The following is a 27047-nucleotide window of genomic DNA, read 5'->3' as shown; positions in this document are numbered from 1 at the left end:
AGGTTCACAGAACATTCTCGCCGCCAAAAGTGCCGGGGACGACCCCTCTAATCCCAGAACCTGCCCAGAACGGACTCTGCTTTTTTGGGGCTAGATCGGGCCCTCTGTTTCTCTCTCCAAAGATGCTGCCAGACCTGCTGAGTTTATCCAACATTTTCTGTTTTTACAACTTATAATAACCAAGTGGTTAATGCTGAGTTACTGTGATAAACTGTTCTGGTTTGGTTGTTCCAACAGGCTGTTTCTGTGCCATATATCCAATATAATAGCGGAGCTTCCTTTGAAACCGTTATTTATTTCATGAATTAAGCTTCTCTACAAATTATTTCTATGTACAATGTTAAAGTTCTGCTGTGATTCTATGGTTAATTAAATAAGTGTTACTTTATTGTGTTTTTGTTGCCTGACCTCTGATAATTGGCAAGAAAGGATTCCCCCAGCAGCTGTACAAATCCTGAGAAGTTAGCAGTGGAAATCCTATTACAATCAGAATTTTTAAGCATCATTCACTCCATGGCAACGACTATAGGGTAAGTAACATACAAATGTGTAAGTATGTAGCAAAATAGAAAATCTTAAATTGTATCAAACAATTAATTGAATAGCTTTTCTTTAAGGACGAGGGAAAGTACAGACAATTATAGTACGTCAATGGTCATGGATGATGACTCACGGCAGTGATGAAACCCAGGGCAAATGAAATGTCAAATGCTGCATCAGCCAATTTCTCTTCTACTTGGGCAGTCCCTCAGCCTCGAGGGTGACGTGCTTCCACTCTGGGGAGGTGGGTTCTGCGGTGGCTGAACAGTCTAATCCTGGATCCGCAGACTCTGCCACAGGTTTGTCAGGTGGTGTTTGCTGAGGTGGGTGGGATGCTCTGGATGCTGTGCTCTCTTTCCGCTGTTTATGATTAGCCTCTGCATGCTCCACCCTATGCCGCCCGAGGTGAATGGCACCGTCGCGGATGCTTTTTCTCCAGCTTGTGCTTTCTAAGGCACGTGATTCCCACATGTCAGTGGGGATGTTGCATTTATTTAGGGAGGCTTTCAGAGTGTCCTCGTAGTGTTTCCTCTGCTCTCCTGGTAATTGCTTGCCATTATGAAGCTCGGAGTAAAGCACTTGCTTTGGGAGTCGTGTCGGGCATGTGGACAACGCAGCCCTCCTATCGCAGCTGCCGAGCGTGACCAGTTCCTCGATACTGTGGATATTGGCCTGGGAGAGGACGCTCACATCGGTACGCCTAACCTGCCAGTGGATTTTCAGGATTTTGCAGAAGCAGCATTGGTGATATCTCTTCAGGGATTTGTGGCGTCTGCTGTGCATTTCTGATGCATACAGGAGGGCGGGGACCACGGTTGCTCTGTAAACCATGAGCTTGGTGCTGGGTTTGAGGTCTCGGCCTTCGAACACTCTGTTCCTAATTTGTCTGAAGCCTGCACTGGAGCATTGGGGTCGATGTTGGATTTCATCGACAATGTCTGTTCGCTTCGAGAGGAGGCTCCTGAAGTATGGGAAATGATCCACAATGTCCAAGGATCTTGATGGAAATTATGGAAATTACAGAGGGATTTCTCTGCTCTCCACCACGGGAAAGGTCATCGCATGAATACTCCTCAATTCCTCCTCCCAGTGGCTGAAGAGCTCCTCCCTGAGTCTCCGTGCATCTCCACCCATCAAGAGGCTTAATGGACATGATCTTCAGGAAAAGTGCAGGGAGCAGCATCAACCTCTGTACATGGCCTTCTTCCATCGTGCAAAGGCCTGCGACTCTGTCAACAGTGAGGAACTGTGGAGCATCCTCCTCAAACTCGGCTGCCCGCAGAAATTCATCACTATTCTCTGCCTGCTCCACGATGACATGCAGGCCGAGATCCTCACCAATGGAACCACCACTGACCCAAACTGAGGTAAAACAGGGCTGCGTCATCGCAACAAAGCTCTTCTCCATCTTCCTTGCAACAACACTCCACTCCGTCACCCTGAAACCCGCAGCCGGTGTGGAGCTACAAGCGGGAACCTGTTCAACCTCCGACGCTTCTAGGCCAGAACCAAGACCACCCCAACCTCTGTCATTGAGCTGCAGTACGCAGACGATGCCTGTGTGTGTGCACATTCTGAGGCCAAGCTACAAACCATCGTTGACGCATTCACTGAGGCATATGAGAGGACGGGCCTCAGACTAAACATCCGGAAAACAAAGGTTCTCTACCAGCTCGCTCCTGCCACACAAAACTGCCCACCAACCATCAGCCAACTACTGCAAAAGAGAACAGGATACATGGCATGGTAGCACAGTGGTTCGCACTGTTACTTTACAGCGCCAGGGACCCGGGTTTGATCCCTGGATTGGGTCATTGTCTGTGCAGAGTCTTTACGTTCTCCCCGTGTCTGCGTGGGTTTCCTCCCACAAGACCCAAAAGGCGTGCTGTTAGGTGAATTGGGCATTCTACCTTAGTGTACCTGAACAGGTGCCGGAGTGTGGTGACTAGGGGATTTTCACTGTAACTTCATTGCAGTGTTAACGTAAGCTGACTTGTGACAATAATAAAGATAATTATTATTACAAAAGGAACAAATATTGCAAACTTACCAATGATGTATTTAATATTGCTGTAAATTTAATATTGTTCTAAATTTTATATTGTTAAACTTCAACAATGAAGCCATGCTCTTTGTTAAACAAAACCCAATTGATACTGAAATATTGGAGGAGAATTTCCTTATGGCTCTCCTGTTTCACTAACAAAACTTTGGCAGAGGTTTGCCATAAATCCTGTTCATGCACATAAATGGGATTCAGCCAAAGTTATGGCAGCAAAACAAGAGAGGCCCCCTTGTGATGCACCTAAATTACCATAATGTCTAAAATAGTTCAATTGATATCGAATTTCCATTTATATAATCCTCAATGTTTAACCTTGGGATGGTGCTCATTGCATTATTATTGATATCGCTAAATAAAGCAGCATTTGTTATATATATGTGTTTGACTCATTCATTGGTGTCTGTAGCAATTAAGAGGTTTCATCAGCACTTTGTCCTGATTTGGCCTTCATGGGTCACCTGGACCAAATCGCAGCCTACTTAGAAAGAAAGATCATCAACCTGAAATGTTCCACTGTGCTGAAGGTGCTGCCAGACATGTTGCATAGTTCCACCATTTTAATAATAATAATCGCTTATTGTCACAAGTAGGCTTCAATGAAGTTACTGTGAAAAGCCCCTAGTCGCCACATTCTGGTGCCTGTTCGGGGAGGCTGGTACAGGAATTGAACCCGCGCTGCTGGTCTTGTTCTGCATTACAAGCCAGCTGATTAGCCCACTGTGCTAAACCAGCCCCTTTTCTTCTTTATTGTGGATTTCCAACATCTGCAGTATCATGCTTTTTTGTTATAAAGAATGCATCTATATCTCTTTTCATAATGTGGTATCCAATGTGGTGCTCCACAGCTAATGAAGCACTTTGAATGGTAGATTAACTGGCAGCAAATAACTCAATTCTATACACCAGCCTCAGAAAGGTGAATCCAAAGTGATTGCTATTGTACCCCCGCAGTGCATGTATACCTGCTGGATGCACTAATTATCTGCTGGAGGTTGGGAAGGACCTGTTGCAAAACACTAACACCAATGTCACTAATGTTTTTGACTAGTCTTGCTACTTGTATTGCTCTATCCAGAGCTGGTTAAAGGGCCTTGCCAAGGGAATGCAGTCCTCCAGCTGCTCCACTGTGCCGTCTATGGCGTCACCTTTTGTCTGCAAGCCAGTTATTTCCTTTCCTTTATCCACTCATTATGATCACCATTATGAATTTGTCTGACTCTTTCAATTAAGAATTAAAGGACCTGGATTTCAACTAAGTATATGAAAAAAATATAATTTGATTTTGGATTATCAAGCAACCGAAGGGCAGAGCAATTGACTGGCATCAGCCTGCAATCCATGAGCAAGATTAGCCCTCAAGCCTCATCGAAATATGACAGGTAACAGTCTTCAGTAATGCTGTGGAGATGGGAGCACTTTTGCTCCTGTAAGGTGAATGTTTTGGCCAGGGTATTTTACAATAAGGATTGTCCAGGGGACAGAACCAATAATTCAAGCATTTGTTTCTTGCAATACAAATTATTATGAAGATTTTACTGGAGGTTTTTAAGAATTCAGTAGAACACTACAGGTAAGAAATGCAATAACAACCGGCGTGCTGTGAACTCATTTGGAAGAGCCACACAACTGGCAACAAATAAAGACTGACATGATCAGCTGAGGCATCTCAAAATAAAGCCTGCTGAGATTTGAAGTAGATGGGATCTGTAATCACGTGACTGTAGCAACGGTAAACACACTTGAACACCCATACCTCGTAAAGTACAGAAATATGTAATGTATAATGTGATATAATTTCTGATTCGAATACAATGTATAATTTGTCTGCAATTGCCTTTTTAGAAAAATAGTCATAATGAGTTTCTGCTTTGTGAACAAAATTCCTCATTTCTAAGCAATCTTTTCTGCAAAAGGAAACTCCAACTAATTTTGAGCTGGCACAGTTGTAGTTCACTTCAAAGACTTTAGAGTGTAATTCAGCAATCTAGCCCAGTAAGACAAGCACGGACCTGTTTGACAGAAGCTCACTACGCGTCACATGGACTACGATCTGAACAGTATTCAGGTTTGTATCAACATGCAATTCCACAGTTTATGGGCAAATGCTGAAATGCTAGAAAACGTATTAAAAAAGCTTTGCATCATTGATCAACAGTAATTAACCACAGCAGCCGAAACCTTTGCACCGTCCTGACATATTTGAAATATGACTGACGCGCAGGCATGTTTCAAAGTGCTGAGATTTTTTAGAAGGCACTAACAGATAATGTAATCCTTATTGCTGAAGAATAAAATTCCTACCCCGGCGAAGGGAGTTCCTTGGAGCTGTTCGCAACACCATCAGTGGACTCATCGTTTAAATGATATCCCGTCAAAACTACACTCTGAGAAGTAGGCAGTGGATCCATAGTGTGTGAGGCATAATTTCTGCTAGTTATTGATCAACTGGACACGACCTAAAGTAAAGGAGAGTAATAAAACTCCTTCCTTGCCTGGCAACGTGGATTATTTCCATATTGAAACTCCACCCCTGCAGTTCTGAACAAGGGTAGGGCTGGTATCTGAAAAAAGCCTTTGTTGTTCCAAACATGGAACAAGGACACTGAACTTCGAGCATGCGGCTAATTCTGTCATTACTGAATCTCCTGATACTTTCCAACACCGGCATACATTTTCTTCCTCTTCATTTATAAATAAAAACATTTATAATTGTGAAGGAAACTAATATCAAAAAGTAATCTCATCCAAAAATACACATTTAAAAATAAGCTTTCAGCAATAAACATTAAGATTATTATGCTTTTTGATGTGTTTCATATTTTGTGTGCTTGTTTTGTTAAAAAATATGCTGTGTTTTCATTAATCTAATCTTTTATTATTGTCACAAGTAAGCTAACATTAACACTGCAATGAAGTTACTGTGAAAACCCCCTAGTTGCCACACTCCAGCCGCCTGTTCGGGTACACTGAGGGAGAATTCAGAATGTCCAAATCACCTACTCGTGAACTGCCTTAGAGGAACCTCTATTTGAATAATATGACTGGGATGCATTGACATGCACAGTTGAAATCTCCCAATTACTGAAAACAAAACCCCTGGATTAATGATATGTCTTTGTGAATTGTCTTTTCGTGAATGTTACTCTAGATGTGATGAAATTTAGTACTTTGGAATTGAACACTTTGGACACTCTTGTCAGAATCAAGTGTTCCGAGGTCAGATTGCAGTTCCTGCTGGCAAAATGGTCAGAGTACCAGTGGACACAGAGTTGAAAGTGATGTGCAAAAGAACCAAAGACTGCACAAGTGGTTACAATGTGGAATGCACTGTTTGAAAGGTGGTGGAAGCAAGTTCAATCATGGATTTTAAAAGGGAATTGGATAAGCACCTGGAGAAAACGAGGTTGCAGGACTTTGGGGTAAGAACAGCGAAGTGTGACTAGGTAAATTGTTCTTACAGAGCATGGACATGATGGTCAAATGGCCACTATCACAGACAGAATGTATCTGGACTCTTCTGATAATCTGTACATTTTGTATCGGAAGAGATGTGTCTTTACTTACACTTAGAGCGTGTATTCTAATTAAATAATTCAGCAACGAATGTTTGCGAGTTTAAAATAAATAAGGTTATTTATTCTCATACACTTACCCTGAATTAAGACAATGAGGGCACGATTTAACAGAACATCACACACCCGCCGCAATTTAAAAGAATGACATCACACATTGAGGGCGTGATTTAACAGAAATAATACAGAGTCCCATGTTGGGCATGTTTAGCCAAGTGCTTCCCAATGCTGATAGCGCCAAGAACGACCCCAACTGAACCACCCATCATGGGGGCCAGACTCCCAATTTGCCAAATTAGCAATGAGGAGGTCCTTGACCCCCCACATCCCATTTCTTAAGGGTAGGATATGCCCGGACCCAATCCCCAGCGTGGGCAAGGTGCCACCTGGCACCTTGGCACTGTCAACCTGGCAGTACCAAATTGCAACGTCTCGCAATATCTTCTTAGATCAAGCGAGGTGTAACAAGGTAATTAAATCTTGCAAGAGGCCTCTCATGGGATTTAACGGCCTTGTTGTGCCCCAAGTCGGGTGCGCCGAGGCTGATAGATCATCGCCTCAGTCCCTCTCTCTCTCAGGCACACACACAAATATTGGATGCACATCAAGATGATGCATTTTTACAGATTGAAGTTAATTTAGTCTCTGCCTTATGATTTCCAGGATCCCTTGTGGCAGGCCTGATTAGGGGTTATCACTGTTGCCTCACAGCGCCATTGACCACGATTCAATTCAGGCCGTGGGTGAATGTCTGTGTGGAGTTTACACGCTCTCCTCCTGTCTACGTGGGTTTCCTCTGGGTGCTCCAGTTTCCTCCCATAATCCAAAGATGTGCAGGTTAAGTGGATTGTCCTTGCTAAATTGGCCCTTACTGTCTAGGGATGTGTAGGTTATGGGGTTATGGGCATAGAGCCGGGTGGGCAGGGCAGTCGACCTCCATGGTCTTTAGGTGTTGGCCCATCCTTACACAATGAAACGTGTGAATTACACAAATCGCTGTGAGGTACTCTCACCTATGCCTGTACTTAATTAGGTATTTGCTGAAGATGTGACACTATCTGTGGTCAAAATGCCAAAATCACATGATTTGCAGTGGCTATCTTAACAACTTGTTTGTGTGCAATTTAAAAAAAATAATGACTGAAAGTTCATCATCAATTTAAAAAAAATAATGACTGAAAGTTCATCATATGACATTAACAGGCATGCCAGCTTCTTCCTAAACTGCAACTGTTCCATGATTCTATTCGACAAAGTACAGCATGAAAAATGTTCTTTTACATTGCACAAAAATCTATCAAAATTGTTACCCCAGTATAAAAGATTGATGATCTCCACTTCACCAAACTAACCTGTGCAGGAGAAACTCTGCCATGTTGTATTTTATTCCACCCTCCCCTCAATCTGCAGAAAAAAATCAAGTCAAGTTAAAATCCAATCTAATCTTTTAGTCTATGTCAAACATATTACACTAGTTTCTTTCCTTTGGCATCATGCAACAGCTCCTCCGGTTTTGCACATTATTTAATTATGAATAAAAACAGAAAATATTGGAAAACCTAGCGGGTCATGTAGTGAATTTGTGAAGAGGTTAATGTTTCATGGTTAACATTTCAGCTCTGTAACCTTTCATCAAGAAGTCCATCAGAATCTCTACATCAGCCTTGTGTGCAAAGATCAAGGCTGGCACTCCAGTGCAGCACTGAGGCAATGTCACATTACTTAAGGTGCCATCTTTCAAATGAGCCATTAAACTGAGGCCCCATTTAACTTCTCAGGTGGATGTGAAAGATCCTTGGTGGAAGTCTCCATTCCTGAGATTAAGTGTTGATGCCGGGGCAGGATTCTCGAAGTTCTATGACAGCAGAACTGGCGCCACACCTGGATTGATTCAGCAACCATTGAAGGGCTAGCACTGGCGCCATGTGGAATGCAATTGATTCCAATGAGAAACGGTGCCGGATTTGCTGGTTTTGTGACTGGCACTCAGGAGACTGAGAAGCCGCAGCCACATATACACACCACTCCCCCCACACACCATCCCAGCCAAAAAGGTGGCAGCGAGGAGAGTGACACCCCATTTTATTGACGGCAAGCACAAGACCCTCCTGGGCACCGTGAGGAGGCGGGCGACCCTGTACCTCGGCCTGAGAAGAAGGCTGCCAGCCGCCACCCTTCGTCATGCCTGGGCGCAGGTGGCAGAGGCAGCAGGCACCATGAGCTACACCGTCTGGACTGGCCAGACGGTGTAGCTCATGAAACTGCAGGGCATCCTCATGCAGGCCAGGATGAGTAGGCAGCACTAATCCTATCCCACTCCACCTCCCGAAGGGTATCTGAAACCCCACACTGCACCACATGCCAGCGCCCGTATCATCTGCCATGGTCGGGTGCCCTGGTCACTGAAAACAACAGCTACCCACCCCCTGGGCTGCATGCGTCGGAGTGGCTAGCATTGTGTGTTTTCTGTTCCTTCCCCCCACCCTAGGAGAAGGCTGTCCATAACCGTCGGGAGTGGAAGAAGACTGGAGTGGGAGAAGACTGGAGGGGGAGCGCTGGATCTGTGGCTCCTCACCACAGCAGACTAGAGGAGCTTGGACGTGATCCAGAAGAAAGGGCAGTCGCCGGGGTGGAGATCAGCGTCGGGAAAGGAAATGAGATCCCGCTGAGTTAGTTCCCCATGACAACCCACTCCCACCCCCACCCCCTCCCCCACACCACCCCCACCCCCTCCCCCACACCACCCCCACACCGCACCTACCCCCCCAATACCACCCCCACACCGCCCCACCCCCCCACATCACCCCCACCCCCACCCCCTCACCGCACCCCCCACCCCCCCATACCACCCACACACCTCCCCCACCCCCCCACATCACCCCCACCCCCACACCGCCCCCACACCCACCCCCACACCGCACCCACCACCCCCCATACCACCCCCACACTGCCCCCACCCCCCCCACAGCACCCCCACACGGCCCCTACCCCCACCGCACCCACCCACCCCCATACCACCCCCACACCACCCCCACCCTCCCACATCACCCCCACACCACCCCCACACCCACACCCACCCCACCCCAACACCGCCCCCACCCCCCACATCACCCCCACCCCACCCACACATCACCCCCGCCCCCACCCCCACTCCCACCCCCACACTCCCCCACCACATACCCCCATACCACCCCCACACCGCACCTACACCCCCCCCATACCACCCCCACACCGCCCCCACCCCCCACCACCCCCACCCCGCCCCCAAACCTACCCCCACACCGCCCACACCCGCACCCGCACCCCCACACCGCACCTACAACCCCCCCATACCACCCCAACACCGCCCCCAACCCCCCACACCACACCCGTCCCCACACCGCCCCCACATCAACCCACCCCCACACCCACCCACACCGCCCCCACACCCACCCCCACACAGCACCACCCCCACCACCACACCGCCCCCACACCACCCCCACCCCACACCGCCCCCACACCGCACCCACACCACCCCACCCCCACACCTACTCCCACACCAACCCGACCCCACACACCGCCCCCACACCGCACCCACCCCCACCCACACCCCCACACCCACACCACCCCCACACCGTCCACACACCCCCACACCACACCCACCCCACACTGCCCCCACATCGTCCTCACACCGCCCCAACCCCCACCCCCACCCCCCAAACACCCCCACACCGCCTCCACACTGCCCCCACACCCACCCCCACACCGCGCCGACACCCACCCCCACACCACCCCCACAACCACCCCCACCCACTTCCACACCCCCACCACCCACCCCAAAACCGTCCCCACATCCACCCCCACACCCACCCCAAAACCGTCCCCACATCCACCCCCACACCCACCCCAACACAGTCCCCACCCCGCACCCCACACTGTCCCCACACCCACCCCTGCCCAACCCCCCCATCCCCACCCCCACACCCACCCCCACACCATCCCACACTCACCCCCACACCGCCCCCAAACCCAACCCCACCCCCACCCCCACACACACCCCAACACAGTCCCCACCTCCAACCCCACCCCCACCACCCCTCACACCCACCCCTACACTGCCTCCACACCCACGCCCTCACCCCCCCACACCCACCCCAACACTGTCCCCACCCCCACACCGCCCCCACCCCCACCCCCACCCCAGAACCATCCCCACACCCATCCCCACACCTACCCCCACACTCCAACAGAACCCACTCACCCCATGCCGCCCCCTCACCCACACCACCCCCACACCACCCCCACCCCACACCGCCCCCACACCACCCCACCCCCACACCTACTCCCACACCGACCCGACCCCACACACCTCCCCACACCGCACCCACCCCCACACCGCCCACACCACACCCACCCCACACTGCCCCCACACTGTCCTCACACCGCCCCCACCCCCACCCCCCAAACACCCCCACACCACCCTCACACCGCCCCCGCACTGCCCCCACACGCCCCCACACCCACCCCCACACCGCGCCGACACCCACCCCCACAACCACCCCAAAACCGTCCCCACATACACCCCCACACCCACCCCAACACCACCCCCACCCCGCCCCCACACCCACCCCCACACCGCCCCCACGCCCAACCCCCCCATCCCCACCCCCACACCCACCCCCACACCGTCCCACAACCACCCCCACACCGCCCCCACACCCAACCCCACCCCCACATCCACCCCAAAACCGTCCCCACTCCCACCCCCACACCGCCCCCACACCCACCCCCACCACCCCTCACACCCACCCCTACACTGTCCCCACCCCCACACCGCCCCCACCCCCACATCCACCCCAACACCTCCCACACACCCCATGCCGCCCCCAGACCCACCCACACACCCGCCCCCACTCCCACCCCAACACCCCCAATACCCCCTACCCCCCCACACCGTCCCATACCCCCCCACACCCTCCCTCACACCACCCCCACAACACCCCCACACCGCCCCCACCCTCACACCCACCCACACACCACCCCCACTCCCACCCCAACACCCCCCACACACCCAACCCCCCCACCACCCTCCAATACCCCCCCACACCCACCCCCACACCACCCCCACACCATGCCCGCAGCACCCCCACACCGCTCCCACACCGCCCCCACGCCCTCCCATACCCACCCCACCGTTCCACACCACCACCCACCACCCCCACATCCCCACCCCACGCCCACACCATCACCCACCACCCCCACCCCACCCCCACACCGCCCCCACACCATTTCCACCCCACGCCCACACCACCACGCACCACCCCTACGTCACTCCCATCCCACCCCCAGACCGCCCCCACACCACTCCCAAACCACCCCCACACCGCCCCCACACCACCACCCACCACCCCCACACAACCCCCAGACCGCACCCACACCGACCCCACACTGCCCTCCCCCCCATACCCACCCTCACACCGCCCCACACCACCCATATCCACCCCCACACCGCCCCACAACACACCACCCCCACACCGTCCGCACACCACCCCACACCACCACCCACCACCCCCACATCACCCCCATCCCACTCCCACACACCCCCACCCACACCTACCTCACCCCCACCCCACCCCCATACTGCCCCCACACCACCACCCACCACCCCCACAGCGCTCCCACACCGCCCCCACTCCGTCCCCACACCGACCCCACACTGACCCCACACCGCCCCCACACCCTCCCATACCCACCCTCACACTGCCCCCACACCCTCCCATACCCACCCTCACACCGCCCCCACACCACACCACTTCCACACACCCCAATACCCCCCTCACACCGCCCCCACACCGCCCCATCTCCACTTACCCCCATACCCCCCTCACACCGCCCCCACACCGCCCCACCTCCACTTACCCCCATACCCACCCTCACACCGCCCCCACACCGCCCCCACACCGCCCTCACACTGCCCCCACACCGCCCTCACACCACACCACTCCCACACCACCCCCACACCGCCCCCACACCGCCCTCACTCCGCCCCCACACCGCCCCCACACTGACCCCACACCGCCCCACACCCCCTCATACCCACCCTCAAACCGCCCCCACACCACACCACCTCCACACACCCCTATACCCCCCCTCACACCACCCCCACACCGCCCCCACACCACACCACCTCCACACACCCCCATACCCACCCTCAAACCGCCCCCACACCGCCCACACACCACCTCCACACACCTCCATACCCAACCTCACCCCCCCCCACACCGCCCTCACACTGCCCCCACACCGCCCTCACACTGCCCCCACACCGCCCTCACACTGCCCCCACACCGCCCTCACACCACACCACTCCCACACCACCCACACACCGCCCCCACACCACCCTTACACCGCCCCCACACCGCCCCCACACCACACCACCTCCACACACCCCCATACCCACCCTCACACCGCCCCCACACTGCCCCCACACCGCCCTTACACTGCCCCCACACCGCCCCCACACACCACCTCCACACAGCCCCATACCCACCCTCACACCGCCCCCACACCACCCTCACACCGCCCCCACCCCGCCCCCACACCACCACCCACGGTATAATTATGCGTCTTGTCATGTGTCTTGCAGAACCTGCAGGTGATGTGGCGACCCTTCTGGTGTGTCCCCCCCCCCCCCCCCCCCCCCAAGCCACAGGCACAGCCAGACCCCCGGGAGCCAAGCAGCGGCGAGGGCACCGTCATAGATGCAAGCCACAGACCAGAGACCCAGGACAAGTCTGAGGAAGCCACTGATTTCCAATCACAGCTCTCTCCAACACTCTCCACAACCCCAGAGACACTCAGCTCGATTGGACACTTGCGTGAAGACACTATCTGGTGCGCACCACATACATGCTATGGGACAGAAAGTGGAGGTAGGAACACCCGAGGGGCCGGACGGTTGGAGGACGGGCCGACCCCAGGGACTAGCTGCGTCCAGACGGGTTTCGGGGTTCTGGAACGGACATCAATTGTGGAGATGCAGTTGCAGAGCCAGGGATCACATGAGGGGTTGTCAATGAACATCTAGCACCTGCAGCTGCAGTTGGAGGAGTCCAACCGTGTGCAGGAGCAGGAGGTGGTGCGGGTCATGCGTGCTACCCAGGCCAACACCGTACGGTGGCATCCAAGTTGGGGCATTCAGTGCCGGCGCTGGCCGAGCCCAGAACACGGGTACAGCCTCACGGGCAGCCATGTGCAAGAGCCACCTGGACATTGCAGGGTGCTCCTCAGCATGGCACAGTCACAGTAGGCTGTGACTGAGAGCGTCGGCGACATTGCCCAGGCACTGGCCGACGTGGCACAGACACAGAGGGAGGTGGCCCAGTACCAGAGGGAGGTGGCGCAGTCACTCACTGATGTGGCACAGACCCAGATGGTGGTGACACAGTCGCAGCGTGATGTGGCGCAGATCCAGATGGAGATGGTCCACTCCCTATGCTCCATGGTCGCGAGCTTGCAGACACTGGTTGAGACGGCAGTGGGCTTCCAGGACTGGCCGTGCCAGGTGGTGGGAGGGCCTCAGGGGACGTGCCGCAGCACCTTGGACTCCCCACCCCTTCCTGTCCCTGGTGCATCTCGTGGGCAGCGGGCAGAACAGGGCAGCACCACGCCACCTGGGACACCCGAGCAGCAGTCAGGCTTATCCAGGCCCGGTCGTCTCAGAAGACACCTGCCAAAGGGACCCAGGTCGCAGGGTGGGGATCACAGCAGGTCGTTTCTACTCCTGATGAACCATGTGGGGATCCACCTAGTAGCGTTAGGGCCTGTAAGGCCAGAAAAGTAGACACCAGTTACGTTGGCACGGGTGCAGGGCACAGTTTAGTGATAGAGGCTACGTCAGTCATTTTCAAACAAGGGTCGCGACACGCGGGTGGGTAAAGGACGGGTGTCAAGAGGGTCGCAGGGCCATGTGTCGCGGTGTTCCCAATAGTGCGGCAATGCACTGCAGCTTTCCCCATTATGGGAAGCAGTGCCTGACGGCATGTCCGGCTTTTAAAAATGCCGCAGGCGACCGGCTTTCAGAATGACGGTCGTTCTGCGCATGTGTGCCCCCTCAACAGCGCACAGACCCAGGAGCAGACGTTTTTTTAAAATCGCTGGATCTTCTTGTCTGGAGCGCTGGCAGAGAGCAGGGCATGCGCCTTGTACACTGACGTCATGTGTTCTGGGCGCGAGAGAGACTCCTCCATTTTGCAGCTGCCAGCAGTGGTGGTGTGAACTTCAGGGCCTCTGGTGAACAACCCATGAAGCAGGAGCTGAAAGCAGGAACACAGCAGTATAACGATGATTACTTGAGGTGTGGGATTATTAATTGTGCCACAGCAAATCAGGATTCAAAGTTCATGTGTGTTATATTCAGGGAAGCACTGGCAAATGAATGTTTAAAAACTTCAAAGACATTATAAGATTAAGCACAGCGAGTTCAAGGACAAACCTCTTGATTTTTTTTCAACGGATGCAGTGAGATATTAACTGAATAGCTGAAGTCATTATCAGAAATGTAACATTGAATAGCAAAGCAAGTGGGATTGTGAGGACCAAGCAGGCTCACCTGTCATATTAAAGGTAAGTGAAAATGATGGGTTGAGAAGATCGGCTCGTGGGTCACGAAAGTCAGCTGGTGTGGGCTCGAAGGATGGCTGGTTGGTAAAAATGGGTTCTGGGCAACAAAACTTGAAAAACACTGGGCGAGGGCACGTACCTGTGTGTACGTTTTCATATTAAACACCTGTGCACAACGTTGCTATCTGCCTCGGTGCTCTGTCAGATGTGTGTGAGGGCTGGGCTGGTCTGGACTTGCCCACGGGTGGCGCGGGGGGGGGGGGGGGGGGGGGGGGATGGACGTTGGGGGGGGGGTTTGGCTCAGGGACCACAGTTCAGCCAGCGCTCACCGCCCCAGTGGTCCCCCCACCGTCCCCACCACCGCCACCCCAGGGATCCGATGGCACTGGGTGATGGAATGGCCAGCTCGCATGCAAGATCACCAAGGTGGACGGTGGAAAGTGCTACCGTGGGCAGGAGTCAGGTGTTGTCAGACGATGAGAAGCAGCACAGCTCATCGCAGAGCAGGTTGTCATCATCCTCCATCCCATGGACCAGACCAGCTATTACTGCCAACCCAGGGCCCACACCCTGTAGTGCGGCAGGTATGTGTCACTGAGGGAGTTGCGGCAGTGGGAGGTGGAATGCCGTGTCCATGCCCCTGGCCAGTTAGTTTCCACCCACCCCCCCTCCCCCCAACTCGGTGAGCTAGAGGCAATCAGAGCCTATCATGCGGGTTGGCCCTGGCGCACATGTCTTGCGGCCTCTTGTGCCTGCCTGGGCCCCATGTCCTGCCCACCCTCCCCCTCCCCGCATCCTCATTGTCAGAGGAGGTCTGGCGTGCATCCTCCTCCTCCAGCACATCACCGCTCTGCTGCGCGATGTTGTGGAGGACGCAGCAGGCCACCATGACGTGGGCGGCCCTCCCACGCCATACTGGAAGGCCCCTCGCGAGCAGTCTGGGCATCTGAGTCACATCTTCAGTATGCCGAGGCACCACTCGATTGCACTCCTGATCGCAGCATGGGCGACATTGCAGCGGGTCTCTATGTCAGTCTGCGGCCTCCGGATAGGTGTCATCAGCTACGACCATAGAGGATAACCCTTGTCGCCCAGGAGCCAACACCCCAGCTGGGGATGCACCTCATCAAGTGTGCCAGGATGCAGGCGTCGTGCACACTGCCCGGGTATCGGGAGCAGACGTGCATGATGCGTATCTGATGATCACGCACCAGCTGCACTTTCATCGGGTAAAACCCCTTTCAGTTTGTATAGATCGGCCTGTCATCTGCTGGTGCTCATAGGCCCGTTATGGACAGCACGGTAGCACAGTTGCTTCACAGCTTTAGGGTCCCAGGTTCGATTCCCGGCTTGGTTCCCTGTGTGTGCGGAATCTTCATGTTCTCCCTGTGTCTGCGTGGGTTTCCTCCCACAGTGCAAAGATGTGTAGGTTAGGTGGATTGGTCACCATGTTAAATTGCCCTGAGTGTGCAAGAAAGGTTACAGTAAGAAGTCTTACAACACCAGTTTGAAATCCAACAGGTTTGTTTGGACTTTAACCTAGTGTTGTAAGACTTTTACTGTGCCCACCCCAGTCCAACGCCGGCATCTCGACATCCAAAAAGATTAGGTGAGGTTACGGGGATAGGATGGATGTGTGGGTATAGGGCAGAGATATGGGCTTAGGTAGGGTGCTCTTTCCAAGGACCAGTGCATTCTTGATGGGCCGAATGGCTTCCTTCTGCACTGTAAATTCTATGATTCTATTATCACCCACTGGATACGGGGCATCTCGGTGATGGAGACGAACCCCGCTGCCTGGGCATCCTGGTGAGCTTGGTCTACATTGAAATGGATGTATTGTGCCGACTGGACATATCGAATCTCCGTGATGGCTCGGATACACCTGTCCACTGAGCTCTGTGAGATCCCGGACAGGTCCTCACTCTGCCTGGAAAAGCCCCGTTGTGTAAAGGTTCAGGGTAATCGTCACCTTGACGCCATCGGGAGCAGGTGTCCTCCTCCATTCCCCCACGATGCCAGGTGCACCATGATCTGGCAGATATGTCACCCTGACCCCTGCTCAGCCAGAGACCTCAACGGCATGCCCTCCGGCAGGTCCTCGAATGACGGACGCTGCCGGTACACGCGAGGCCACATGCGGCACCTCCTTTGCACCTCCTCTTCCTCCTCGGCCTTTTGGGCGGCCAGCAATGCAGCCTCAGTGGCTGCCTCCTGTTCCACTAGGGCACAGTCCGCTGCAGAAGCTTCCTCCTTCTCGAGCAGCTCCAGCTTGTACAGCCGCAGTGCATCCCCCAGGGCTGCGGCGACTAGGAGGAAGGCCACCATTGCTTTTTGAATTCCAATATCCATTGTCTTCAGGGGTGAAAGGCCGACATGTTAGCATGGCGCATATCAGCATGCCCAACCATGTCCACCGGGCTACACGAAGGCCCCGGTTGGCACTGCGGACTCTGCCCCCACATGTCCTCCCCCCCCCCCCCCCCCCCATCCCCGCACCATGGGTGCCTCTGGCCCTGGCACCTGCCCCTGCTGCCAGGGGTACCGTCGGTGTAACTGCCCATTCCAGCAGTATGCTCCTCAGATCCCGCCCGGCGCCCACCTGTGGGGGCTACTGTAGGCGTTGCACTTGTGCGGGCCGTGTGATGCGCTGCCAGCGACTGGTGGCCGGCTGGGGGAAGAGGGTGATTTGGCAGAGGGTGGGGTGGAGGCTGGACTGGGGTGCAGGGTTGGTGGGATGGGGGCACCCATACAGCCGATGTCACTCTGCAGAACCAGGAGCCAGGGTGAGTGTTCAGTGGGGTGCATGGCAAAATGGCTGCCTTGCAGGCCACGGCATTGGCGGTCCATGCCTGGTCACCGCCCCAGTCCTGTGGGTGGGGTGTCATCCTGGCTGCATCCCTCCCCCTCGGCCCTGGTAGTGTTCCCCACCCCCCCCCCACCCCCAGCCAGTCCGGCCAGTGACAGGTCTGGCAGTCATGACGCCGCCTCTCCATGTCCTATCTACTCTCTCCCTCTCATCAGCCATGGCGCCTGTTTCTCAATTTCCAAAGCACAAATGAACCTCACCGTCAGGAAATCCCCCCAGTTGAGCGGAGAATCGTGCAGGCCCCGGAGAATAACCTATGCCTATGGCGTTTCCTGTACCTGCGTTCTGGATCGCATTGATGCTGCTATCGAGGCACCAGACCATTGCGATTTGTCATGAAACCGGCACCCACCACGATTTCGGTGTCAAAATCAATTTCCGGTCCCATCGCATTTCCCGATTCTGGCATTGGCCAACAGAGAATCCCGCTCCCATGTCACTACTTTTTTTAAGAAGAGCAGGGTAGTTATCCCCAGTGTCCTGGCTAATATTTATTCCTCAATCAGCACCACAAAATCAGACCATAATGCTGCCCACTGGAGTTTACAGAGCGCAAATTGGCTGCCAGGTTTCCTAAATTACAAGAATAACCACCCGTCAAAAAATATTTCATTGTTTGTAAAGTGTTTTGAGACTCTGGTGGTCGTAAAAAAAAAGCACTACATAAGTGCAAGCCTGTCTTTAGGAATTTTCCGTTTCTCTCAGAATTTTGGAAGTGAAATGCCACGCATTGGGTGGGATTTTGGTGGTGGAGGGCGGCTCGCTCTTGGCCGGCAACAGATTCTTGTCGTTTCACCGCTATCAACAGGATTTCCCATTGAATGCACCCCCCCACCACCTGAAAACCTGCGGCGGAATTTCGCCGTCGGGGGAATGGAAGATCTCACTGGCGAGAGTGGCCAGAAATTCTCCCCCATTCTATAACATTCCAATGATAGACTTATCATTGATATGTATGAGGCCAAAATATTATTAAGTGTGTTCCAGTATATAATTTGCAACCTAATTTTTATGCCTACTGCTCAATAACCTTATCCAAATTCATTTTCATATTTGTTAATTGATGTCCCTTTCGTGTGTACAGGTGCTATGTTTCCCCTTTATGTAAATGTCCTCCTCAGGACTTCTCCTATATAATTGGTCATGGAGTTTTAAAAAGTGAATCATGACTAAGGAAAATATTTTCAATGGCCTCTGCAAAACCTAGCAAAAACTTCTGAGTAGCTTTTATTAAACAAAATGCTGACGAGGATTCTGAAAAGCTAATAATGCAGAAAAATCAAACGTGATCTGAAAATCAGTCCTGAATAGGTGTATGATCAAGACTGCTACTTTACAGTGACTGAATCGATGAAATTTTAATTTTAATATATTAGTTGATGTATTTAGGGAACCATAAAAAAAATGGTTGTGCTTCCACATCCATATCAACTATAAAATATGGGTTTCTGCTCACATCCATTTTGTTTTCTGACACTTCCTTTTAATTCCCTCTTGTCTCCCCTTCTCGCAGAATCCCAAGGGAAACTCATTCATGTGTTTACCAACGGAAAGGAGGCACTATAATTGGGATAGACACAATGTACACATTTGGCAGGCTTGCCCGCAGGTCTAAGCATCATATCCCAGGAACATACAGCACTGACGTGGGCCATTCGGCCCAAAGAGTTCCAGCTCTTTGAAAGAGATACCATTTAGTCCCAATCACCTGCTCTTTCCTATAGTCCTGTAAGAAATGTCCTTTTCAAACATATATCAAATTCCTTTTTGAAAGTTATTACTGAATCTGCATCCACCACCCTCTCAGTGAATTCCAGCCCAGAGCAACTTGCATGTAAAACAACAAATGCTCTCTCTCCTCTGGTTCTTTGCCAATTTCCTACCCTCTGCTTATTAGGTACAGTGGTTACCACTGTTGCTTTCCAGCACCAGGGTCCCAGGTTCGATTCCCGGCTTGGGTCACTGTCTCTGCAGAGTCTGCACGTTATCCCTGTGTCTGCGTGGGTTTCATCCGGGTGCTCCGGTTTCCTCCCACAAGCCCCAAAACGCCGTGCTGTTAGGTGATTTGGACATTCTGAATTCTCCCTCTGTGTACCCGAACGGGTACTGGAATGTGGTGCTGGGGGCTTTTTGCAGTACTAGTAACAGTAACAGATGGATTGGTAGTATTGAGGAAGCAGGTGGGCTGCAGAATGACGTGGACAGGCTGGGATAGTGGGCAATGATGTGGCAGATGGAATACAATGTGGAAAAGTGTGAGGTTATGCACTATGGAAGGAGGAATTTAGGCATAGACCATTTTCTATATGGGGAAATGCTTAGGAAATCAGAAGCACAAAGGGACTTGGGAATCCTTGTTCATGATTCTCTTAAGGTTAACGTGAGGGTTCAGTCAGAAGTTAGGAAGGCAAATGCAATGTTAGCATTCATGTCACGGGGGCTAGAATACAAAATCAGGGATGTACTTCTGAGGCTATATAAGGCTCTGGTCAGACCCCATTTGGAGTATTGTGAGCAGTTTTGGGCCCTGTATCTAAGGAAGGATGTGCTGGCATTGGAAAGGGTCCAGAAGAGGTTCACAAGAATGATCCCTTGAATAAAGAGCTTGTCGTATGAGGAACGGTTGAGGACTCTGGGTCTGTGCCTGTTGGAGTTTAGAAGGGCGAGGGGGATCTTATTGAAACTTACAGGATACTGCAAGGCCTGGATAGAGTGGACATGGAGAGGATGTTTTCACTTGTAGGAAAAACTGGAAGCAGAGGACACAATCTCAGACTAAAGGGACGATCCTTTAAAACAGAGATGAGGAGGGATTTCTTCAGCCAGAGGGTGGTGAATCTGTGGAACTCTTTGCTGTGGAAGCCAAATCACTGAGGCTTCCACAGCAAAGGGCAGCACGGTAGCATTGTGGATAGCACAATTGCTTCACAGCTCCAGGGTCCCAGGTTCGATTCCGGCTTGGGACACTGTCTGTGCGGAGTCTGCACATCCTCCCCGTGTGTGCGTGGGTTTTCTCCGGGTGCTCCGGTTTCCTCCCACAGTCCAAAGATGTGCAGGTTAGGTGGATTGGCCATGATAAATTGCCCTTAGTGTCCAAAATTGCCCTTAGTGTTGGGTGGGGTTACTGGGTTATGGGGATAGGGTGGAGGTGTTGACCTTGGGTAGGGTGCTCTTTCCAAGAGCCGGTGCAGACTCGATGGGCTGAATGGCCTCCTTCTGCACTGTAAATTCTATGTAAATTCTATGAGTGTCTTTAAGACAGAGTTAGATAGGTTATTGATTAATAAGGGATTCGGGGTTATGGGGAGAAGGCAGGAGAATGGGATGAGAAAATATCAGCCATGATTGAATGGCGGAGCAGACTCAATGGGCCGAGTGGCCGAATTCTGCTCCTATGTCTTACGGTCTTATTGAAGTGTTAATGTAAGCCTACTTGTGACAATAAAGATTATTATTATATTAATCAGCCTGACAGTAGAAAAAGGAGCAAAACATTTGGATGCATAGTGCCCATATTTTCTATGCTGCAGATTTTGTTTCTAGTGTGTGTTGCGTCAGATAACATTTTGGTAGGCCATTGGCACAGGGGCTGGGAATGGAAATAGGCTGACTGTGATGTCAATCAGCATGTGATGGTGCTTTGGTGCCAGTGGTGCCATCTTGAGCAGGGTTCAAAGTACATGGGGGCATTGGGTGAACAAGCTGTTGCAAATAGTGGAGAAGGAAGGGAAGAAAGGTTTTCAACAAAAGGCCATATACACTCGGGAGCTTCAGGGAGATATTCTGCTGCCTCAATCTTCTTGAGGAACCCATATGTGCAACATTTCCACCTCACTAAGGAGGTACTCACTGAAAACTTTCATTTGTTGCATGCAGAACTCAGAAGAGCGAGGATAGCATTGCCAATGGCTGTGAAGGTCACCATGGCCTGGAATTTGTATGTGTCAGGCTCCTTCCTGGAGCAGGCAGTATATGCAACATCCTGTAGCGCACCATTCACTTTTGTGTAAGGGAGATCACTGGGGTTCTGAACTCCACTCCATTGTGTCTTGCCAGAGAGAAGCTCACAGAACAAGCAAGTGGCTTTACCTGGATAATGGACATCCCACATGGTACAGGATGCCATTGATTGCATGCTTATCGCTTTGTGGCACTATATGTCAATTTTGCGATTTATCACAACAGCAAGTCAATTCTCTCAACTTCCAGCGCAGTCAGCGCATCATGCAGGGCAATGCCCAATATCCTGATGCCTTCACCCTGGGGCAGTCCACTGTACTGACTGCATTTTGAGTCATCACAAAAAAACAGGAAAACAAAGCTATCTGCTGGCCAACTGGCACACAATCCATGCACACATGGGCAGCAAGCATACATAAGGCACTGCTTGAGCAGACCTTTAGGATACTTTAAATACAGTTCAGTTGCAATAATCTGCATAATGCATCTCAAGTTTTGTGATGGTCCACTCTGTGCTGCACAGTCTCTTCATCATGAGGACACACCTTTGCTACTACCTGTGGCAAGTGGCTGAGGAAGAGGATCAAACACAGAGAGCAGATACAATGGGGAAGATTTCCACCTTCACTTCCTGGGTCATTACCGGTTGAATTTATTGGAACGAAAACTCAAAGGCTTCTATTAAGAGCTGGCAATCCACTTCCTGAGGGAAAAGTGGCAGGCCTAAGAGGAATAGGATATGTTACGGATGCCAGTCTTCTGAATGAGTTAGAATTTCTGTACAGTGAAGCCCAGGATGACGGTGAAAAAAGAGCTTGGAAAAATTGAGGCCAGAGGTGACAATTTCTGAACAAGAATGGTGGGATGAAGTAGAGACGGAGATAGTTAATAATTCAGAGTGGAAGTATACAACCTTTGCGATGGAATGGATGTGAGGATAAACATTAAGATTCTGATTGAGTTAAGGTTAAGGTTGGAAGAACATTCTGGATGGACAATTGGATCAAGGACTAAGGAGTCAATTTTCTGCTGGGGGCAGCATAGGATGCCTTTCATCTTACTAACACTAAACTACAAAACAGTTGTATCAAGTTATTAGATGGACAAAAACAATCATGAAGCAAAAGGGTAGTGGAGGCCAAGCACGTACTGTTCTGTTGATTAAGTTTGTATTGGCCAATTCCATTCATCATTCTCAAAATGCAAAATTTATAGTAAGTCACTGTTTACTATTGCCTCCAGCTCAGAATCATGACATATTACCGTGATGGTGGTCTTAAGGCACTGGGTTGATACTCCAGCACTAATCATCTCCCACCTATTGCTCTAATAGATTTCACTTGGGTCCCTTCCAGCTGCTTGAAGCAAAGACAAACAGGGCGACCATGTAATACTTTCTCAAACTTGTCACAGACATCGCTCATGTTACGCTCAGTTGAACAGCAATGCTATAATATTACCAACAAGAACAATAGCACTGCACCCAGTGCCGGATGTAACTCAGCAGGAGACCTTAGTATGGCTGGAAAGCACCTTCATGGCCAATTTTTCTTTGTGGCCCAACCACATACCAGTACTATATTACAGTAATGTTGCATCCAATTTAAAATCCCATTTTTCAGTTACTGATCTGGTAATCATTCCATTTTAGATTCCACTTGAGAGCTCCATAAGCTATGCAATTACATTTCTTGTGAGACAGCATACTTACTCTAATAACAAATTTGCAGAAATAGCAAAATGGCAAGCTACAAATCAGATCCTTTCATCATAAATCAGCCTTTTTGTTTTTGGGTTCCATTGTTTCGAGCACTCCATTATCCTCCTGTTGAGGCAACAGAACTCAGCAGAACTTAGCTTTCCAGACCCTCCCCTTGCGACTTATATCTCTGGTACGGTCTGCTACCAACATGAGCAAGTTTATTTCATTAGGAAGCAAAGGTTGATAATGCATGGCCCTTTTGGAACGCACTCACCCGAGATCCAGCACGAATAGAGCAAGAGGTAAAAATATGGCCCCCTATCTGCCAGGTCCTCCACCTGCTCCAAAATTCAGCAAATCCAGATGGGGAATGCAAGGAATTCACAAGCTCTTGGACTCTCACGAGCCTTGTGGAGCATTTTTGGCACACTGGGCCACTGAGCACAAAATATGGGGCCTAACATCCTGTGGCTGAATTCCCAAAGAGGCGGGTCATATTTGGCACGGCAACTGTTAAGCAATCTTTACAAATGGGTGCACTGGACAGCTCCAATCTTTCTGGAGACAGAACTGCAACCCTATCATTCCCAGTCTTAACTTCTGGGCTGTTGCTTTGACCTCCCAGCATTACAGCGATGTAAGATGTGTCCTTACTGAACGCCAATAAGAGAACCTCTGTTGACCTCGAGAAATCTGCTAAGGTCAGCAGTGTAAGTGCCAGAATCACTGTCCTGTAGATTTTTGATTCAGTGAGGGCAATTGTGATTTATGCAGTCGTGTAAAATGGCTGATGGTGAATTGGCAGCTGGTCTTAGATTATTGCAGAAGACCAACTGATAAACTGTAGAAATTTTGCTGGTGAAAAGCTCTTAATAGTTTCAAGCTGCAAAGCGTGTTTCATGAAAAAATTACTGTCGTGTTGGTGTTCTGATGCACAAATGATCCAACACGGCTGTAGATGGTACAACTCTGTTTTATTGTCTAAACAACGGTAACAACTACTTACTGGCTTGGGTACGTGCTTCACCAGCTGACCTGTGGACCCAGCCCTATCACTGTCTTAGTGAGGCACTCAGCACATGGTGGATGTCTGAGTGGCGCGCTGTGAACTCTGTGCTCTAAGCTATCTCCTGGTAGAATGAGTGGGAACTGTGGTGTTCCCTGTTTTATAGTACGTGTGCTCCCACTGGTGATTGGCTGCGATGTTATGTGTGTGCTGGTTGGTCCAACTGCATGTCCATCAGTGTGTGTGTGATTGCACCATGATATGCTGATATCATGACAATTACCTCAAAACTTCAGGCTGAATTCTCCACCGACGGTATTCGCCATTTTGCTGGCAGCCCGAGGGTTTCCCTACGGTGTGGGGCTACCCCACAATGGGAAAACCCATTGACCAGACGGAAAAATGGAGAATCCTGATGGCGTGCCGTACCAGAAACCAGCGGCTGGATTCTCTGCACCCCAATGCCAAAATCGTGTTCGGCGAATTGGCGGAGAATCCGGTTTCTCGCATGAAATCGGGACTGGGACCGGCGCCGGTTCCGCGATTCTCCAGTCCCTGACAAACAGCATAATCGGGGAGTACGCTGCGCCGATTATCCACCGCCTCAGACCATTGCCTGAGTCCCGATCAACTATTCTCCGTTCCCGACCGGCCGAATTCCCGATGGTATGGACCACTCATGGTCCCACCGTCCGTGATACAAGCGTGGCGGGTGCGGACTCAGTCCGGGGCCGCCACAGTTGGGGGAGGGCCGATCGTAGGGCGAGGGGGGGGGCCTCATTCGGGACTGGGGGCTCTGTGTGTGGGCAGTCCGGGTTTGGTGAGTGGCTGATGTGGGGCACTATTTCGGCGGAGTCCGCCATCGAGCACGGCCCGGCCGCTGGAGGCCGCCACCATGCACATCGCGGCTTCTAACCCAGAACTGCGGGGGCCGTATACGCAGCTGGAGCTGCGGGCTCCACGACAGCTGCCTGCTAGCTCCCTGCAAGGCTGTGAATCTATGGCCTTTTGGCACCAGTTTTCCTGGCGTAAAAGACCACAGTTTTATTGACGGCGTGTGGACAAAATCCCCAAAACGGAGAATCCAGCCCCTGGTGCAGCGGGACAGAGAACCCCACTCTTGTGATTTATGTTAATGCAGGGTGTCAGCCAATAAATGAGTGGCTACTTTATTCCTCCCCCACAGATATTGAAATGGAAGCTTACAAGATGAACTACAAAAGATTCACCTGTTTATTACCTGTGACATTTTTACTGGATTGTGCAGTATTTCTTCAGTGAAGGTTTAATCTATGTGTTGTTATCTCTCGAAAGTCCTGAAGCAATAACACTTGTGAGCTCAGAGCTGACAGTTGAATATTCATCCATAATACGTATTCACAAACGTGAAACACACTTTGGGTGAAAATATATTTCTCATTTCCATTCAGAAAATGATATAAATCTTTTTGTGAAAGACTGTAAAATGTTATTGCTTGGTACTTTTGGAGGAACACAACATTGTTGGGGCAGGGAAAACAAGGTGACTCATGGTTAGTGGCTGAATTTCTGCAGACAGTATTTTGATGTGCATGCCCATCAGTGTTCTCCTATGTGCCACCCCACAGATGTTCTTACCTCAGTCCTCCACAGCAGAGCTTGTCTATGATCTTGCCGCTGCTGAGCTGGCACAAACGGTACATGTTCGCTTTGCCTGGCTGCAGTCCAGCCATACTCAGTGACGCACTATGTGTTGATTTCAATTCTATACTACTCTACCGCATGCCTAGAAGAAGTATGTGAAAAATGCACCTTAAAGGCCTCAGAAGTGACGTACCCAGGACTTCGCATTGATGTGACAAAGTTGCACTCATTGGAAGAAAAGAGGAGACATCCCTCCACCTAATGTCACAAAGGTTCCTTGGTATGGTCCATTACAGTGGAAGGTTTATTTTGAATTTAGCTACAACATTGGCACCATTGCACTAGGTATTATGGAAGAATCAGCGGTGACAATGGAGAGAGCCTCAAGAGGAATCTTTTTCAGTTGTGAAGCAAGCACAACAGTCCTCAAGCTTCTTGATGCATTTTGATCCTGAGAAACTAATCATGCTGACATGTGACGTGTCCCCTTTTGGTATAGGGGCCGTTTTATCCCTCAAAATGGGATCCTCCGTCCCAGCAACAGGCCAATGAGGTTTCTCATTGTGGCCACCCACGTCAGGAGGTCCGCGGTCATGAGTGCGCTGCCGGCGAAGCGCAGGATCCCGCCGCCAAAGAATCCTGCCCCCTATTCATAGAATCATAGACTTTACAGTGCAGAAGGAGGCCATTCAGCCCATTAAGTCTACACTGGCCTCTGAAAAAGCACGCTATCTAAGCCCATACCTCCGCCCTATTCCCGTAACCCAGCACCCCCACCTAACGTTTGGACACTACAGGGCAATTTATCATGGCCAATCCACCTAACCTGCACATCTTTGGACTGTGGGAGGAAACCGGAGCACACGTGGAAACCCACGCTGACACGGGGAGAACATGCAGACGCCACACAGACAGTGACCCAAGCCAGGAATCGAATCTGGGACCCTGGTGCTGTGAAGCAACTGTGCTAACCACTGTGCTACCGTGGCACCTTTCTTTTAAAGGACACATGAATGATGCAGTCTCGTGTTACCAGAGTTCTGAACAGCTGAAGCCCTACTTCACTCAACAAGATGAATTGACCTGTGAAGGTGGCACGATTCTGCTGG

General features: G+C 51.4%; 1 protein-coding gene across 2 annotated transcripts in view; it reads right to left on the bottom strand.

Moving 5' to 3' along the window:
* The window catches only part of arhgap18 (Rho GTPase activating protein 18), a 117964-nt gene extending 112851 nt beyond the window's left edge, over positions 1-5113 (bottom strand). For both annotated transcript variants that reach the window (XM_072499216.1, XM_072499218.1), the window contains exon 1: positions 4907-5113. In XM_072499216.1, coding sequence (XP_072355317.1) covers positions 4907-5013 — 107 coding nt within the window. In that variant the 5' untranslated portion in view covers positions 5014-5113. The remainder of the gene's footprint in view (positions 1-4906) is intronic.
* Between the last annotated feature and the right edge of the window lie 21934 nt (positions 5114-27047).

Source organism: Scyliorhinus torazame, chromosome 4, assembly GCF_047496885.1.
Source record: "Scyliorhinus torazame isolate Kashiwa2021f chromosome 4, sScyTor2.1, whole genome shotgun sequence".
NCBI classification, from domain to species: domain Eukaryota; kingdom Metazoa; phylum Chordata; class Chondrichthyes; order Carcharhiniformes; family Scyliorhinidae; genus Scyliorhinus; species Scyliorhinus torazame.
Note: the sequence above shows the minus strand (reverse complement) of the source record. Positions and strands in the feature narration are given on the sequence as shown.